This window comes from Brassica napus, unplaced genomic scaffold (assembly GCF_020379485.1).
Source record: "Brassica napus cultivar Da-Ae unplaced genomic scaffold, Da-Ae ScsIHWf_1006;HRSCAF=1412, whole genome shotgun sequence".
Lineage (NCBI taxonomy): Eukaryota > Viridiplantae > Streptophyta > Magnoliopsida > Brassicales > Brassicaceae > Brassica > Brassica napus.
In genome coordinates this window covers 34,896-54,041 of record NW_026014438.1, presented here as the reverse complement: position 1 = coordinate 54,041, position 19,146 = coordinate 34,896, and the positions used below count along the sequence as shown (strand labels likewise).

Here is a 19,146-nt window from a genome sequence, read left to right as displayed (position 1 = left end):
GTGGTTCATACACTCTGTTTTAGGACTTGGTTTAAGCCGTTGGTTGTTTTCCATCCAACAAGCTAAACACCGACATATAGTTTGTGTCTAAATACTTTGTCAAGGGTTGTGGTGAAGTAAGGAATCTGTTTTTGATTCGTATTAACTCTTTTCAGCATTTGTTCCGTCTCTGTCCAGCGAGTTTTGGTTCATAGTCTATGTTTTAAGCCGTTGAGTCTTTTTCTAAGAACCCTTTATAAAGCCGTAGGTGGTAGAATTGTCAAGATTCAGTCTTTTCTAAAGACTTTTCATAAGCCGTTGGAAGTATTATTGTCTAAAAACACTTCATAAGTCTGTGGGTAGTAGTTCTATTGTCTAAGACTCTTCATAAGCCGTGGTAGATATTGGCTAAAGACTCTTCATCAGAAGTTTTCAAGAAATTTTTTTCAGAAGAAGTGTGTACCAAGAAACTCAAAGTCTTTGTTTAAAAAACTTTCTATAAGCCGTGGGTATCTAAAGCCTTCATAAGCCCTGGGTAACTCATAGCCTCCGTATAAAGACTTATGGTGTACCGTTTTTCGTTTATCCATCCAAACATTTATAGTCTTTGTGTGTCTAAAGATTTTTTTTTTTTTGTAACTCGTGGGTCGCTTGATCCATCTAACGTTTCCTTGTTTTTTTGTCTAAAGAATTTTGCAAGTCACGGGACATTTGATCCATTCAACCGACGTTTCATAGTCTTTGTCTGAAGACTTTATAGCAAGCCGTGGGTACAATCATAGTCTTTGTCAAAAGACTTTTATTAAGCCGTTTGTTGTTAGCCGTGGGTGAGTAAAGTATGTCATAATTTCCATCCTAGCTTAGACATGCACTTCTTGTGACAATGTCCCCAAGCTGCCGTTGGCCGTTTTCCATCCAACAAGCTAAACACTGACATGTAGTCTTTGTTAAATTACTTTTTGTCGAGGCTTATGGTGAATTACGGAGTCTGTTTTTGTTTCATATTTATTTGTCTTAAACTCTTTTCAGCCATTGGTCATTCTTTGAAGCCTTGTGGTTACTGTAAAGATATGGTTTCTGGTTCAAAGTCTCTTTTTTAAGTTGTTGGTCGTGTTCACCGTACAACAACTCAAACAAACATAGTCTTTGTTTAAGACTTTTTAAAGCCGCAGGTAGTTTTTTTCCTTCCAGCAAGTAAAATAGGTTTTCCTAAGACCTCTTTAAACCAGTGGTCGTTTTTTTCATCCACCGTTAAGTCGTTTTCACATCCAATAAACTTAGTAATCAAAAGGGTTCAGAGTTTCTATCTTAAAGACCTTTTATAAACCGTGGGTAATAGTAGTATTGTCCTAAGTTTAGTTCAGTCTTTGTCTAAAACCCTTCTGTAATACCGTGGGTAGTAGTAGTATTGTCTCAAGACTCTTTGTAAAGCTGTTTTTAACTCAAGAGTTCTAAAGACTTCTCACAATCCGTGTGTAACAATCAACTCAAACTCTCTGTCTAAAAAAAATTCATAACCCGTGGGTATAAATTTTCTAGAGACTCTTTATAAGCTGCTTTCAACTCAGTCTTTTGTCTAAAGACTTTTCACAAACAAGTACGTCTATGTCTAAAAACTTTTCATAAGCCGTGGGTAGATATTGTCTAAAGACTATTCATAGAAGTCAAGATCCTTTGTTTAAAGCCTCTATAAGCCGTGGGTAACTCATAGTCTTTGTTTTTGTTGTTTTATCCATCCAAACATTCATAGTCTTTATGATGTATTGTTTGTCGTTTAATCCATCCAATATTCATACTCTTTTTGTGTCTAAAGACTTTCTTTTGGTAAGTTGTTGACTTGTTGGGCATCCAACGTTTCATAGTCTTTTTGTCTAAAGACTATTTTGAAAGCCACAGGACATTTGATCCATCCATCCAACATTACATAGTATCAACCCGTGGGTACCATCACAGTCTCTGTCTAAAGACTTTTCTTAAGCCGTTGTTGTTGTTAATGTAAGCCGTGGGTACCATCACAGTCTCTTTCTCACTAGCATCAACTGGACAATGTCCCCATGTTTTAGACATGCATTACCACCAACCGGACAAACCATCAGCCGGACACTTTCCATCTATTAGACATGCACTACCACCAACCAATAGTTGTTGGGGCCATTATTCAAACATTTCTATGGGTCTAGGCTTCAGAAAACCAGACAATGTTTCCAAATAAGAATCTGTCAGCACACTATTAGATTAGTGTCTGCCTATGCTCCTTTTTGGGGTTTGATGAAAAACAAAAACAAAGCTTCTCTGTTTTGTTAAAACCCTAAGCAAAAAAAAAGCTCATCTCTTAGATTGGATAAAAACCTTTGAAAATCTTATTAAAAGGCGAATTTTGTTGTTCAATCAAGAAAACAAAAAAAAAAGAGGAAGTAAAGAGAGCTTATCTGTTTTGTTGCTTCAGCTGTTCGGCTCACAGATTCAAACTTATCTTCAGTTGATATGGCTTTTCCACACAAACACACTGAAGAACAGAAACAAAAAATATAGAGAGGCTAAAGTGAGAGACATTATTACTTTTACGGTTGCAAACAACTAGAAGAACAAACTTAGAACTCAAACCACCGAAAATCTCTCTTTGAATATTGATTCACCAATATATATATTCGCATCAACCTTTAAATTAAAGTAATCGTTCAACCTAACTCACAAAATTGCAAAACAAGATAGCACGATCGCATTAGTTTAACGCGAACTCTAAACAAGATGAGAACGAACAAGAGCAAATTCACGATCTAGAGATTAGAGAAATCGAAAAAAGCATACTAATCTAAGAATCTCACCAGTTTGTAAGAAGAGATAGAAAGAGACGAAACGAGAAGTATGTCTTCGTTTGCAACCGGCTCCTAACGGATATTATATATTCAAACACCAAAACCGAATCACCTTTTCACGACTCTCAGCCGTGCGATTTAACTTCACTCTCAACGGTCCGGCATATTAGATGGGTTTTCAATATGGGCCTAACGGAAATTAAAACTAAGACCCACAAAAACTCATTAATTCAAATTTCAAAATCTTAAAATCTACTTTCTCAGACGCTCTCCTTGGTATACCGTATCTCACAGCGTTCCATCTCTGCAAAATCTTTACATTCTTCCTTCTTCAAACACATACCTAGCCACACCGACTAAAACGATATCTTCTAGAAGAATCAACCCGTCTCAATCGAAGATGCAATATCCTACATAATAACGATTATATATTGATGAGAATCCTTCTTAGTTCTTATGGTTCAATATATATATCCATTAACTACTTCACAATTACATATATATATTTAAAAGAGAGAATTATGAATTAAAAAAAAAAAACTGATCTCAATCTCATATGCTAATAAATATATGGGCTTAAATTCTTGACAATACTTTAATTTTAACACAAACAAAGGAAGAAGATGATTCAAGATCAACAGAACAGATCCTGGAACAAAGTAAAATGGATTCTTATAAACTAATCTAAAGCAATTTACTACACTAACCATTTGATCTCTCTAGTCCTAAAAATCTTTACATAGAGATCCTATATATGGCCACACGCTTTCCACAAACGCCACCGTTTCGCTTTACAAAAACACTCGGGATTATTGTTTACTCCGCCGGTAAAGTTTCCGGCCGCCATGAAAACATGTCACCGGAATCTAAACAAACATCGGAATATTCGTAACATGCTACGTCGACTTCCGACAACGCGCGTACCAACTCCGTCGCCGTCTTCTCCGTTTCTTCAGACGACGGAGGAAGAAGCGTCGACGGTGGGGATGGTGGCGGAGGCAAACCTAGCTCGTCGTCGGAAGCTTCAAAAAGGTAACCAAGATCCGCCAGAGTGTCGCCCGAGCCTTGCTCCGTCGTGGTCGACGACAACTCATCCTCGAAGCTTTTCATCAACGAGTCAAGATCTTGAATCTCTGAGTCATGACCCGAGTCATCGAATAAATCGTCTCTGAACCGCTTCACGCCAGGCGAGTCGAGAACTAGCTCGTCCAACTCGTGTCTGACTCGCTTCTTAGCAACCGAGTCACTCCGTGTTAGTGTCTCAGCTAATAAATCGCTCATAGCTTTAACCGGTTACGGTTTATTTCCGGTTTAGTTGGTACGTTGATTTAGAAATCAGTGGCAATATCGAAATTAGCGTGAGATGTCTGTGTGTAGAATCGGAAGAAGGGAAACACAAGGTTTTATACTGGGAGACGAAGAGAGAAGATACGAAAAGATCCACCCATGAGCGCGATTCTCTGCACCCGCCCATCAAACTGTTGATCGGGTTTAAACACCTACAGAGAAGACCTATAATAACCCAATTAACACACGTTTCACCTTACATGATTTGTCAGAATTAAATTACCTAAGTTAAAGGACATATCCACTAACTAATTTTATGGATCCTGATATACTGGATTTATTACTAGGCATGTCTACTAGGCCAATTTTTTCATAAGGCCCATTATCTTGTGGAAAATAAAGAAACTTGAATTAGTATGAAGTCAAAGAAATACTAATAAACGCTTTGTTACATATCAATTCACTAATCCATTTCGTCAATAATATAAACAGTGTATAATAGACCACATAATTAATAGAGTTGTTTACACCTTGGGCCACATTCTGAATTTGTCTTTCACCGAGAGACACATTGCACATTAGGAACACTTTTCTTTGGTCCAAACAAAATTTTGGACAAAAATGCCCTTAATGAGAGTTGCGATTGTGTTTTGTTTCTCGGTTCGGTTTTGTATTTGTTTCTTTTGGAAGGCATTAAGTTGGTTAGATTTATAGATATAAGTTCTTTATTCTTGTCCGTTTGATGTCGAAGTTGTGCTTTTAATCTGAAAGCCGATATTAAAAATTGAAAGTTGTGGACAAGATTTTGTCGTGTGGACATGGACATAAAATATAGAGAATACATGGACAGAAAACTAAAAGTTGTGGACAAGATTTTATAATCGAATGTGTGGAAATGTACATAAGTTAAGTCATCTCTTTATCTTCATTAAGCTGTCGATAAAGTGAAACATCTCAAGATATTGTGGACAAGATGTATAAAATGTATTGTGGACAAGGTTTTGTGAAAAAATGTGTAAACATGGCTTAGTTAAACATCTCTTCAAATTATTGTGGACAAGGTGTATAAAATATATTGTGGACAAGGTTTTGCAAAAAAATGTGTGAACATAGCCTACTAAACTAAAACCTACATAAAAAATTGAAAATTTCTTCTGAATGAGCTTACATGATTGTTTCTTCACGATCAGTGATGTTGAAGTTCTTCCTTGTGAAAAAATAGAGAACTTCTCCAGCAACTTTCATTAGCTCCTTACTCCTTTTCCTTCGCTAAAAACAAAGGTCTACCTCACTATCTGAAAAAAAAATCCAAATATTGGTTTTGAGAGCTTGATAGTGAAGCTAGAGAAAGAGACCAAAGTTCAAACCTTTGATTTAACGGAGCTTTTAACTAGAGACCAAAGTCTGGAACTGAAATAACAAACAAACCCACTGATATGTGTAGTAGCTAGCCAACGAGTAACCACTACCAGTCTCCCGCTCTCTGCCATTATCAGTAATGAACTAGGGTTGTGTTCCCACCATTGATGAATCTGAATGGCAGTATTAAGAGGCTCCACAACCATGGCGGTGACAGGGGAGACTCTGTTTCGTTTCGTCACACATGCCCGTCTCCACCCTTTGATTACTACATCTCTTGAAGTCATCCATTGACAAGACAACGAAGGAGAAAACAGCTTCGCCGCCACAGCTGTCGTTAAGGTTGTGTAGACAAAGATTCATGGACAAAGGAAATCAGAGATAACAACCTTGAAACTCATCCACTCTCTGAAACTCCACCACAGCTATCCCGAGTTCACCCATGGCGGATCCCGAACTCACACACAGAAAATCATGAACTCATCCATAGCGAATCTCGAGCTCATCCACTCTCTTAAACAACACCGCAGCTATCTCGAGCTCATCCACGGTGGATCCCGAGCTCACCCACTTTGAATCCCGAACTCATCAACTCTCTAAAGCAAAGCAACTCTGTGAGTAACAGAGGAGAGGAGAATCGAAGAAGCTTTGATTATTTTTTATCAATTTGGTAATTAGAATTCAGAAAGAGAAGGGTTTGTTTCTTGTTGATGATTCAGACCAGTCGGTGTTTTAGAGGAGAAACTGCAAGGAGAAAGTGTAAAGAACGATTTGCTAGAATCTAGGGTTCTTAGGAATCACCGTAAGAGGGGTGGGGTGGTTTGAGAGATGCTGTGAATTTTGAATTAGAAACTAGGGTTTGGAAATTGGTAAAAGGAGGGTTTGGTACGGAAAGTAAATTGGAAGACTCGGATCCGGTTTGATTTTTTTTTTCTTTTTCTATTAGCTGAAGACATAAATGTCATTCAGCAAGTAAAAAGGTTGTCACAAGTGGAAAGTATTTTGGAATGAAATTCCAAAGTCATAAAGCGTTTCGGAGAGTTAAAAATTCTAATTAATAGCGCGTGAATGGACCACAATGTAACATTTTTCATACCAACAGAGACTTCTCTTCTTTTATTGTCTTTATTAAAACAAAGACTTCTATTGGCAGAGCATTTACTGCTCATGAACAAGAGCTAATACGAAGCTTCGTAAATCGTAAATATACTATACTACAAACTAATATTGTTGTATTGGTTTGATTAGGAGACATTATTCTATTATAAAATGTTAAAAATTATTTAGGTATATTGGAAATTAATTATAGGAAGAAAGATGTAAACTCGGCAGAAGGATTACAAACTAACGGTTTCAGGTTCCGGTTTACAGTTCAGATCCAAACCCGAATTTCTTAACCCGACCTGAGTTATTCCATCGAGTTCTCCATCTCTAACGCCGTTACTATGCAATGAGTTTACCAAACCAAGGCTCTGACTCCGTTTCCTCTTCTTAGTCGGTAACCCTCGTTCATCGACACCGACGTTAACTTTCGCACCCGTCCGTGTCGCCACGTGTACTCTACGTAGTATCTTGAAAAACTCATCCACCTCTTCCTCCGTTACCGTACGTACAATTTTACTTGACGATAACCCTTTGTTTCCATCACCGTTATCTTCTTCGCGGCGTTCTTGTTTCTTCTCCGAGCTCATGTTTATCACAAGAAACGATACTTTTTTTTTTTGATTAAATCACAAGAAACGAGACTTTTAGACGTGAAAGTCTTAATAAGCTTATTTTCTTTTTGGGAGAATTATCATTGATACTCTTCTTTATAGGCCGTCGGTGTGAGACTTTGAACGGTCGATATCGTCGACCTCAAGATGAAGAAATGGACGATAGGGATCGATGATGACATCATCATTGCGACGTTAAAGGATTAGCTGCATGACGTTGTCGTTTAAGTGGGGCTTTATAGAATAAAGGAAGTCATGTGCAATTTTTGGTATCGACTTATTATTTATAAATAGTCTATAGTTTTTTTTGTTTAAGAAAGACCAAGAACGGTTGACAAAAAAAAAAGACCAAGAACGTTGAGACAACATACAAAGGAAAAAAGGAAGACCAAGACCTTATGAATTGTTATCATGTTAACGTGGAAAAAAGTACTCCTGCGACTATTTATTTACAGCTTTTTTATTCGACTTGTCGTTTCAAAACAAACACCGTGATTGCAATGGTTTTCAGAATAATATAAGCACTAGTAATTTTGTGCCAAAAATAAAAAAAAATAAATAAATAAATAAATAAGCACTAGTAATTGATATTGGTCTCTTAGTATATTTCAGTGTTCTAAACCCACGGCCTAGGCGTCCGTTTAAACGGAATCAAAATACAGTAGCCAACCATACTATTTTTATGTTATACAGTATTTTATACGGATTTATATAATTCGAGTAAATAATAGCGTTTAGACGGACATTATACGGTCTACGCGGACGCCTAGACAGATTTTAAGCACTAATATTCAGAAAAATAAACTATAATATAATAATTTTTATTAATGTTATTATTTATATTACTTTTATTTATTTTATGTATTTATATGATTATAGATATTAGTATAATTGTTGCAAATTATTTTAAATTTATCATCTTTATACATTTAAAATGGCTTTAATTTTTATAATTTAAAAACTATTTATATATGTTATATTATATAGTTATATATATTAATCATATACTTATATTTCGTGTAAAAATATATATCCGTATACACCCCGTATAGGCGTCCGCCTATACGGCTAGGTGCTATACAATCATCTAATGCGTAATGAACGCTTAACGCGTTTTAGAACACTGGTATATTTAAATGAGCAACTAATAATGATTTACTTATCACACATCTAATAAAACTGTTGAATTTTGTTTTAGTTTTCCTTTAATTAAAAATAATTTAAATTAATATACCAATTGATAACGGATCATGTGATAGTAACGAAAACCTTAATAAGACGTAACATAAGATGCGATAACTACTATATAAGATGTAGAGAATCAGAACAATTTGTTACTCATGCAATTTTTAAATGCCCATCATCTCTACAAGTTTGGACCTTATCTTCAACGCCAACGAATTCAAATATATTTCTTGTCTCGAGGATATATGATAATATAGATTCTCTTCTAGAAGAAAAACATCATTATTGAGCCAGTTTTAGATAGTGATCTTTATCTCTCGATAATCTGGTACATTTGAAAAGTCAGAAATGATAAATAAAATTATGGGAAATAGACCGAAATCCTTTAGAGCTAGTTTGCTATGCAGAGAATGAATATCAAACCTGGTTGAATGTAACCGAGATGGTGCCATCAACTCCACAAGACCATAGTAGTGACGAACCTCAAGTCTTAAGCTTGGATAATATATGCATGATAGACGGATCATGGACATCTGCATCACAGTTTAGCGGGTGTATATGGGCTTGGATGGACAACTTGGAGAAGGTTCAACTTATGGGGATATGAAATTATATTCGACGAAAGTCTCCTCTGCACTCAGAAGTAGAAGCACTAAGATGGACGATGGAGAGTATGCTGCAATATTGGACATGTCAGCGTTTTGGAACGGACTGCAAGGATTTGATCGACATGATTAAGGAGCCACACGCTTGGCCAAGTTTTACAACAAAATTGGAGAATTGGAGAGGATATAAACTTTACGGATATGTTTCCCGTATTTCGGGATTACTCATATTCCATGAGCGCAAAATCAAATTTCAGACTCTTTAGCTTGAACGGCAATATCTTTTTATAGAGAATTTTAATTTATTAGTTGTTCTATTATGGTTTATTTACGAAAACCACCTTCAAATTTGAATAATAGAATAGTTTTTGTTAGTCAAAAAAAATTTAAACTTTGAACTTTTAAAATTAATTTTTTCATGGTCTATTTCTAATGTTTGTTGCTATTTTCTCGAAGATAGAAAATATTATAATATATCTGGAGTTTGTTTCAATGTATTTTTATAATAACAATAGTTTTGATATAGTGTAGAAATAGAATAATGTTCTTATTTTTTTAAAATATATATAGATTAAAAAATGAATTGGAGTGAGTTACCTGTAAATAATATTATAGATTGGATTAGAAATGCTGTAATTAGCCTAAATATAACGTAAATTTTTATTTATATCAAGGATTTTTAGTAATTAAACCCCTCAATTAAAGATAAATCGTAAAAAAAAACCTCAACTAAAAATCATGTGAAATAAACCCTCAACTTTAGTTCCGTTAACATGTGTTACCCTCCGTCTAAAAAACCGTGACGGAGAGTGACATATGTTAACGGTTTATAAGTTGAGGGTTTATTTCATTGGATTTTTAGTTGAGGGTTTTTTTTACGATTCATCTTTAGTTGAGGGGTATTATCACTAAAGGTCATTAAAGGGGTTTTAAGTTATTTATTATCATTTATACATTGTTTTAGATTAATTTGTAAGCCTTTAAAACTAATTTATATTTTTAATACATTAATCTATTATAAAATTAATTTAGGGTTTTACCACTAAATTTATAAATTTGTGTGTTTATATCGTCATTGTCAAATATGAAATAATTTATAGTTTCTAAGTTATATTAAGTCTTAAGTAGTGTCGAGATAATTCATCCATGCAGTTAATCTTTCTATTTAGAGTATGACGCATTTTTTTTTATTTTCATGATTTTTGTTATCCGGCTCATACTTTCCTATTTTCCTAAATTAATTTTATAATATATTAATGTATTAAAATTTATAAATTAGTTTTAAAGGCTTATAAATCCTAAAACAATGTATAAATGATAATAAATAATTTAATAACATTTAATGACTTTTAGTGATAAAACCCCTCAACTAAAGATGAATCGTAAAAAAAATCCTCAACTAAAAATCCAATGAAATAAACCCTCAACTTATAAACCGTTAACATATGTCACCCTCCATCACGGTTTTTTAGACGGAGGGTAACATATGTTAACGGAACTAAAGTTGAAGGTTTATTTCACAGGATTTTTAGTTGAGGATTTTTTTTACGATTCATCTTTAGTTGAGGGGTTTAATTACTAAAAACCCTTATATCAAATTTTAAAATTGATGCACGGTAAAACTAACATCTAATATATTAAAACAGAAGTCATGATTTCTTTTCATGTGTGATTTTTTTTAGTTTGGACCATTCTTAGAAAATATCATATTTTACATAAGTTCATTATTATATCTTTTAATATCTTTATCTTTTTATTTGAAATACAAATAAATATATTTAAAATGTTCTAACAAAATCTTTTTAAAATCTTCTTAGATTCTTTTTAAATTTACTTTCGAAAGTTAGTTAGATTTAATTTAGATTATCATAAAATATAATAAGAAATTAAAATTGAATATAGTTTTGGTTTATAAACGAAAATTTAAATAAAATGAAATTAATTAATTTCAAAAATACATTTACTAATAATTTTTAAATATTTTTTAGAAATAAATATTTATTTCTATTTTAAATTTTTCAAATTTGTTTTCTAATAAAATAAAAATCATGATTTTGATGAGTGAAGCGAATAAAAATCATGATTTTGATGAGTGATATTTTTATTTTTATTAAATGTATATCACTAATGCTAATATATATAATATTTTTAACTACTTTAATCATAATATATTTTATATCTTTTATTTTTTTAAAAAAAAAAATTAAAATTCTAACAAATCTCTTGAAAAAAATTATAATAAGATCTTAATTGTCATAAATTGTATATAAATATTTTCAACTAATTTTGTAATTAGTAATGAAATGTTACTAAAAGAATAAAATTATATCCTATTTTATCAATTTTATAATAATATCTATCATTTTAAAATAAAAACGTTATATTGAACAAAATATAATAAAATTATTTTAAACTGATAAGTTAACATATTTTATTTTCATTAATATAAAATATTTATGCTAAAAATATAATATGTTGGTAGAACGGGTTAATATTAGTAAACTATATAATACATGTATAAAAATTTAACTTATCTTAAAATTTTTAATATACAGTAATTTATTATATAAAATTAATAAACATTAAAAATTTACTAAAAAAAATCTAGCTATTTGAATTACGGTCATGATTATAATAAATTAAATACAAATTTTTTTTCATATATGTTGTTTCATGCATTAAAAAATTTAGTTTAGTAATCAAACGCAAATTCAATAACACAAATATATAATAAGTAATATATATATGTGATGATTTTAATTTACAGCATGAAAACTATAAAATTATTATATTTGGCATAACTATACAAACATTTAAATATGTGAGTAACATTAAAAATATATAATAATGATTTAAAATAAATATCTATATATATAAATGTGAAAATATATACCCGCTTGTGCGGGTGGAAATCTAGTTTATGCTTAAAACATTAGTTCATTACGTCCAGTGGTAATTTTGTTTTAGTTGATATTGGTGTTTTGATTTTTGAAACATGTTACTGATTTACTAAAAACAATGAGTTTTGTTAATAATTAAAATGTAGATATCTATACTATTTTAGGTCTACTAATACGTGATTCTAGAAGACACTCCCCGATTACTAACAAAACGATATAGAAAATAAACAAAGACTTCAAAGTACCTGATAATACAATAAAATTTTAAGGTTTTTAACGAAAACAAAAACAAAATCAAAACCTAATAATCGTGGAAAAAGAAAATATTAAACAAAGACCTCGCATCTCTCAACAAAAAAAAAGACCTGCCATGTTTTCTACTTATAAGTTATAACAGTTGGCCTAGGCTTTTAGTTAACAATACATTGGATTTGGGCTCTCTATTGGGAGTATAAATATCTGTAAACGTTGAAGAATCAATTGTAGCGAACCCGAAAGTGATACTGGGGACCACAGTAGGCGGCTAAGCTGTTTCCTCGCTCCGTCACTACTTGTCTGACGTGTCCACTTATCACGTTTTTTTTTTTGATAATCCAGATATTCGGAGCTCTCACTTAGTCCGACTATCCCATCGTATCCAACTGGAACTGGCAAAGAAAATTCTACAGGCCAAACGGAAACCATGTTAAATCCGATGTGACCGGAGCTCGAACTCGTGATGGCGGGCACCTCAGCCGAGGTTCCTTTACCACCAGACCACGAGTTCCGGCTATCAGCCGAGGTTTCTAAACACTTATCACGTTTTGCTCTCATACTTACGTTTTGTTTAGAAAATAAATCTTTTATGCCTTAGCAAAATACTTTGTATGAACATTTTTCTTGTACAGTCCATCGTTTTTTTTTTCTTTTGCAACTATCCATAGAAATAAACCATTTCTTTAAAAAAACGATGGAAAGTTTGGGCCATTGTAGTGATTAGTAATTATTAGCATGGGCCATTGTATATTAATTTGGAAATGAAAAAACAAAAACAAAAAAAAATTATCTTTCTGCAATTGTATTGTTTTCACGTAGGGTAAGCAGTCACATGCATTCAGGCATGCGTTCAGTATTAACTTTATTTTACTTCTCACATTCCTTTATTTTTGTTTTAGTTGTCGTCACAAATTAAATAGTCTTATTTTGTTTTACTGGCGGTCTTGTAAATAAAGAAGGGAGTCTAGAGTCTGGACGAATGTGGCAGACGCCACTCGCCAACGATAAGAGAAAAGGCTGTGAAGATCACATATAGAAGAAACAAAGCTAGAGGCTAATGAAAGTATTAATATACAGAATCTCTTATCCTCTCCCTTCTCTCTACAAAAAGTTCAGCCGCCTAGGGTTTTCGTTGTTTCCCGGTGACCGCCGTGTCCCTTTAGGCGGTCGCCGGAGCCTCTCCTCTCTTCCCTCTTCTGCTCTGCTTCTCCCGTCTATCTCTGTGTTCTCCTCTCCTCTCTCCTATCCTTCTTTCTCGGCGGAGGCTTAGCTCAGCCGGGATCCTCTCTGGTTCCAGATCCGGCGGTTTCAATGGCAGATCTGAGCTGTGTATGGCGTTGTGATGAGGTTAGAGGACGGCTTCTTCCTCGTCGTCTCAGTTTCTCGGGCTCGCCTAGAAATCTCTGACAGAGAGATTTTCTTCTTCTCGGCTGGGTTTCTTCGAGTCTGGCGGTGCGTGAGTCTTCGAACAATCTTCTTAGGGTTCGTCTCCTCCGTGACGGTTGCTCTGTTAGGGTTGGATCCTGTGGTCCATGGATCTTGGGTTTCTTCTGCTCCTCTTCGTGTTCCTCTGGGGTCTACAGAGGAAGCGCGTATGGTCTTGTTCAGGGTTGGTTCTGGCTTGCCTTGTAGCAGGATCTTGTGGCGGTGCGTGTTGGTGTTGCGCTCTCTTGCTGTGTCGAGTTCGTCTTGGCGCGTGAGATTAGTCGCTACTCCTCGAAGTCGGAGTGGGTTCGTCGGTGTGGCACTCCTCGCTGCGGGCTCTATCTCTCTTGTGTTTTCATTTTGCAGTGGCAGTGACTGAAGTGGGAGCGAATCGGTTTCTCTGTTCGAAGCTTGGTTTCAGTTGGGCTATCGGCCTAATTCCTTGTCCGACATTGTCTATTCCGGAGGAGGTGTGCCCTTCCGGTCCCATTGCTCTATATGGGCTTTGGGTTAAAGGGGTGTGTAAACGGTCTCGGTTAGGTGGGTTGGAGGCAGCAATCTTCAGCTAACCTCTCCGAACGACGGCATCGTCGGCTGCGGATTCCTTCTCGTGCTGCCGGTTAGGTGATGTTGGATAAGCTTGCGGGTCCGAGATTGCGATTCCTTTGCAGTGGTTTTGATGTGTGGGTGGCTTGGAAGCTGTAGGCGCTGTGTGTTTCAAGGTTTGAGGTCGCCTTTCTCTCCAGTTTGCTCGTGGCAACTACGTCCCCATTCCGCTCTTGCTTCTCCTCGGGTCCTTCACTGTTTCGCTGGAGCTCGGCTCAGAACTTGGTTTTCTGTTCTTCTTGTTTAGGTCATTGTTGTTGTTAGATGTTCTGTTTAGGTTTCTACTAGTTTCTCTCTGTACCTTCTGTAAAAAATTTGAAAAGCTTGGTATAATATTTTAACATTTTACCAAAAAAAAAAAAAGAAACAAAGCTAGAAATCACGGGTGCTTAAGACATTATATTTTATGAAAACGAAAGAACATGACATATTCTCTTTAATTTCAATTCTCTTCTTTTTTTTAATGAAGGACCAGGCTGAAGGCCGACGCAATTGGTACGGGTTGGTCCATCATCTACCAATAAAACCTATTTCAGATTTATAGGATATCCTGAAAACATATGCATTCGATATATATACTTATCGAATGGTGTGTAACTAAATATCGGATACATGACTTGAATATTCTACATTCAAATTATAGGTATGGCGAAGCTATACATTTGTTTCATGCAAGAGTATGTAAGAGTAGTAGGGTACTAACTAGTAGTTGAGATTTCGTATTACGAATAAAAATCCTTTTGGGCTTGTAAATCCTTCAATTTCCTCAATCATTGACTTTATGAGGACTCGTATGAATTGAAAACATTTGTTGATTTGTGAACTATTCTCATTAATTTAATTTCAAAGTAAAAATGGGAATAAAAGACTTGTGAATCGGAGTGAAAAGTCATGATGATAGCAACTTAGCAACTAGCAGATGAGGGGATGTGACAATCCCACGTTCGAAGTCGGCCTCCTTTGCCTCCATCAAGAAAGGTAAACTAGGCTCTATTGGTGTGATGTGTGTATTAGTTAGTAGTCACTACTAACCCAACATATTTTTCAACTGTACTTAATATTTACTAATATTTGTCTACTTCACAGAGCCACAGCCACAGTGCCGTGTATACCACAGTATCTCTAATTCATTTATTTAACCTCCATTAAGAAAAGTAAACTATTTCTAATTCATTTGTTTAACCTCCCAACTGATTAGTGTAATTGAGTATTAGTTAGTAGTCAGTACTGTCCAGCACATTTTCAATTGTATTTCTAATATGTGTCCATCTCACAGAGCCACAGTGCAGTGTCGCAGCAGCGATAAGTAGTGGTCACTATTTTACCATATGTGCATAAAATAATGCCAAGAATAGTATGTTCTGTTACACCAATCTGAATACAATATAAGGGCCATCGTAGTCTGTGGTTGAATTTAAAGACTCTCCAGAATGAAAACAAAAAGATAAACCAAGAGAATTCAATTCATCTACGTTTCTAAAAACTTCATTGCTCTTTATTATTGAAATTTTGTGTTTGTTCAATCGTTTTTTTTCTTCTTAAATTGATGATTTTTTTTTTTGTGAAAGTAGCCTTTTATTTTCCGACATAAATAAAAAAAATTGTCACTGTTATTAGAGTAATAGTCAGGAAAAATCTTGGCCATAGATCTATCTTCTTCTTCTTATATATACTATTTATCACTTTTCTATTTTCACTTTTGGGGAAGTGCAGAGAAGGAAAGACTGAGAGAGGGAAAGGTTCCTTTAAAGTCGCCGGGATTGTTTAACCGGAGCTCCGACTACTCTCTCTCTCTCTCTCTGTCTTCTACTTTTCTTTCTTCTTCTTGATCGCTTTATGCTATGTGCTTCTCGTTCATCAAAGCTGCATCTACTGGCTTACCCAGTTGTTGACTTCTTGTATTTACATCGGATCCCATGCAGTTAAGCCCTAAAAGGTAACTGGGTTTTCTAAAAATAAATCGTTTACTTTTTTTGTTCATAATGTCTCTGCTCGGGTCTAAAGAGGGTTGGTGTATTGAATTGAAACAGGACTTGTTCTGTAGTAAACTCTTGTGGAGTCTTTCGCTTAAGTAGTTAAGTCAACTCTTCTTGTTCTTGAGAGAAGCCGTTTCTTGACTTTGATGATTTCTAGGGGTTTTTTAGGGTTTGAAATGTCTGAACCAAAGAAACGATCTTCCTTGCAAGCCAAGAAACCCTCCAAAAACCACAAGAGAAAGACTTTCCAGATAAACCGCCTCCCTGGTCTGTCTGAAGATTTGAAGACTATAAGAAAACTTCGTTTCGTAGTGAGTGATCCTTACGCTACTGACTACTCATCCAGCGAAGAAGACGAAACGTATCAGACAAGGAAACGTTATGTCTGTGAGATCGACCGTCCTTTCTCTCTAGCCACTGCTCAATCAGAATCTGAGAGCTCGTCTTGTCATAACGATGGAAGCAAAGCCAAAACCTCCCATGTCGTTGGACGATCTAGTGTCAGGAAGCCTGTTGGTGTAAGGCAGAGGAAATGGGGTAAATGGGCTGCTGAGATTAGACATCCAATCACCAAAACAAGAACTTGGTTGGGTACTTATGAGACCCTTGAACAAGCAGCTGATGCTTATGCTGCTAAGAAGCTCGAGTTTGATGCTTTGTCTGCTGGTGTTTCCTCTGTTTTGTCTGAGAATTCTTTGTCAGATGACTCTTCTGTTTTGTCTGACAATTCTTTGTCAGATGACTCTGCTTCAGGGTTTAACGTTGACTTTAACTTCTCAGATCTCCAGATTCCAGATATGGGTTGCTTCGTTGATGAGTCACTGATCTCAAATGCATGTGAGCTTGATTTTCACTTACCAGAAGAGAGCGACCAGTTCTTAAATGATATGAACTTCATTGGTCTTCAACGTGACGGTCCAAACAACCTTCCAGAATATGATTTCTCTGACTTGGAGTTCGATCTTGGTCTCGTTGGAAACACCATTGACAACAAGTTTAATTTCTTCGATCATCTCGCAACAACAACTACCACTCCACTTAATATCGCGTGCTTATAAGTTTTGAAGCTAGGTGTTATTATTAGTTATAGGAGCCAAAGTAAAATGCTATGTTTTTTTTTGTTCGGTTTTTGTCTAATTTATTACAGTATAGCGGAGGTAGTTAACCTCAGGGGAAGCAAAAAGATAAGCTTTGTGTGTTGCGAAAAAGTTTTGTTGACATAATAGTTTTGATGTTGTAGAGAAGACGAGAGAGGTGAGATTGAAATTATAATCATTTTTTATGTGAAACCTAGTTTATTGTTTTGTGATTTCTTCTTCTTCTTCTCCTCTTTAAATTCAGTACTAATGTTCCATTTTGATTTGTTTTATCATATGATCAGAAAACTTGAGATTCAGCTATATATTGATATGAGTCTTTTGACATTTAATCCAAAGTCCAAACCATATGGTAACCCCTTGGAGTTCAACATGTAACCCCTGTGTTAGGGTTTAAGCTTTTTTAATATGTTTCAGTAGTCTTCTTAGAAAGTCGACACAAAAACAAGTGTGGTCCAAAGTATACGTGAAAAGTTAATGCACGATAGAGAGATTAGTGGGGTTTGGTTGATGACCACATTAGCAAACTAATAATCACAGTTCTAATTCCGTTGATTCTTAAATCAATTCCAGAAGTTATATACATATATATTTTTTGTTTTCGTGAAAGAAAGGTAGAAAATCATTGCGTCTATTACAAGTTTGTCAAAAGGTTTCCTTAAAGCTATATCTCTTAAGTTTTCAACTAATTCCAGCTTTAGTAAAAAGATTGTAACTACTGACTACAGCTACTTTCAGTCATTTTGTGTCAAGCGATCTCCTAAATTTAAAAGGAGTTTATTAGGCTCGTTTTATTGGAAAATATGGATATCTGTAGCCTTAAAAAATGAATATATGTATATAGTATATACTGAATATTGTTATTATTATTATTTGTTTTCGAAAGATTTTAATGAATTCTTAAGATGCTGACAAACAAAAAACCTAACCGAATCGAGAGAAAGAACACATCTACCTACATATGTCATTTGAGTCAATGTATAATCGGGTGTCTAGTTTCAGTTGTCATTATCATTCGGTAGAAAAATATTCAAACCGTGGAAGTTAGTGATTTGGAACTAAATGAATAAAAGTAGAAGTTTAGTAGTATTTGCTTTCTTCAAGCAATCAGCTATGCAATAACCGAAAGCTACCAGAGGACTATTATGCGAAAATAGTATGGAATTACAAAAGGCTTCCCGGTTTACAGGTTAGGACAACGTGTGTATATTTTTATTTTATTACAAAAGACCAAGCCCATCTATACTATACTAAAAGGGAGATATACTCCACTCTAAAGCTGTCCACGTCACATAAAAAAATCATCCAATCATATTATAAGGTTTTGCCACGTAAGCTATTGGGTTTTGCGTTTTCTAAAAATCCGTCTCGACCTTGCCCTTCGCCGACTTGACATGTTCATCTACTTTGATCTCTTCGTTTTCCCCAATCTGAAAAAGAAACATATGTTCTCTTATTCACCAGAGGCTTTAAATTATGCACGTCTAACCATTTCTTCTTGCCTTTTCAGTTCTTCTTCTCCATCTCTCCTTCCTCCTCCTCTTCCAATCTACAAATGTTGTTACAACAGAGCATCGATGATCAGGTTACCCATATATGCTCACTTAGGATTGAATCAGCTCCATGATGTCGTCAACGTTTATATGAAGGGGTTTGACATCGATCCAAGCAACCGTTACAATCATGTTTGGTAGACGCTCAAGGTTTTGCGTCGACTCCACACGCCGTCTCGGATCCATTTGGATAGGCTTTCCAATGGCGGAGATGTCGAAGAACCTAATGACAGATTCTTCAGCGAGAGGTTCTTTTGATTTAAGCAGCTTGATTTCATAAATATTTGGTAAGAGATCTATAGACACAGTCAAAATATCTTAACTTTAATTGAAATACTAGACGGTGATGCACCCTTTTGGAATTATGTTGAATGTTAATTTCAGTACT

General features: G+C 34.9%; 3 protein-coding genes across 6 annotated transcripts; 1 reads left to right on the top strand and 2 right to left on the bottom strand.

Annotated features, from left to right (window-relative positions):
- Window positions 1-3,336: 3,336 nt before the first annotated feature.
- LOC125595208 lies at window positions 3,337-4,401 on the bottom strand. The gene is made up of 2 exons (XM_048771101.1): window positions 4,261-4,401; window positions 3,337-4,194 (listed from the first exon to the last, which is right to left on the bottom strand). The coding sequence occupies exon 2, from the start codon at window positions 4,074-4,076 to the stop codon at window positions 3,612-3,614; it is 465 nt and encodes a 154-aa protein (XP_048627058.1). The 5' UTR covers window positions 4,077-4,194; window positions 4,261-4,401; the 3' UTR covers window positions 3,337-3,611.
- A 2,310-nt stretch (window positions 4,402-6,711) lies between these two features.
- LOC125595209 (protein NIM1-INTERACTING 2-like) lies at window positions 6,712-7,282 on the bottom strand. The gene has a single exon (XM_048771102.1). The coding sequence runs from the start codon at window positions 7,130-7,132 to the stop codon at window positions 6,779-6,781; it is 354 nt and encodes a 117-aa protein (XP_048627059.1). The 5' UTR covers window positions 7,133-7,282; the 3' UTR covers window positions 6,712-6,778.
- Window positions 7,283-15,674: 8,392 nt separating this feature from the next.
- On the top strand, window positions 15,675-17,417 carry LOC125595210 (ethylene-responsive transcription factor ERF119-like). 4 transcript variants are annotated; one of them, XM_048771106.1, is made up of 3 exons: window positions 15,675-16,068; window positions 16,163-16,206; window positions 16,277-17,417. In XM_048771106.1, the coding sequence occupies exons 1-3, from the start codon at window positions 16,049-16,051 to the stop codon at window positions 17,164-17,166; spliced, it is 954 nt and encodes a 317-aa protein (XP_048627063.1). In that variant the 5' UTR covers window positions 15,675-16,048; the 3' UTR covers window positions 17,167-17,417. The 4 variants fall into 4 exon arrangements, with proteins under 4 accessions (XP_048627063.1, XP_048627061.1, XP_048627060.1 ...); XM_048771104.1 differs by lacking the exon at window positions 16,163-16,206 and having other exon boundaries at window positions 15,676-16,068; window positions 16,266-16,810; window positions 16,847-17,417; XM_048771103.1 differs by lacking the exon at window positions 16,163-16,206 and having other exon boundaries at window positions 15,688-16,068; window positions 16,266-17,417.
- Window positions 17,418-19,146: the final 1,729 nt, after the last annotated feature.

Coding starts and splice junctions, on each gene's coding strand:
- LOC125595208 (XM_048771101.1), bottom strand. CDS start 4,076: ATGAGCGATTTATTAGCTGAGACACTAACACGGAGTGACTCGGTTGCT.
- LOC125595209 (XM_048771102.1), bottom strand. CDS start 7,132: ATGAGCTCGGAGAAGAAACAAGAACGCCGCGAAGAAGATAACGGTGAT.
- LOC125595210 (XM_048771106.1), top strand. CDS start 16,049: ATGCAGTTAAGCCCTAAAAG. Junction 16,069..16,162: donor ATGCAGTTAAGCCCTAAAAG/GTAACTGGGTTT, acceptor GAATTGAAACAG/GACTTGTTCTGTAGTAAACT. Junction 16,207..16,276: donor TGGAGTCTTTCGCTTAAGTA/GTTAAGTCAACT, acceptor GGGGTTTTTTAG/GGTTTGAAATGTCTGAACCA.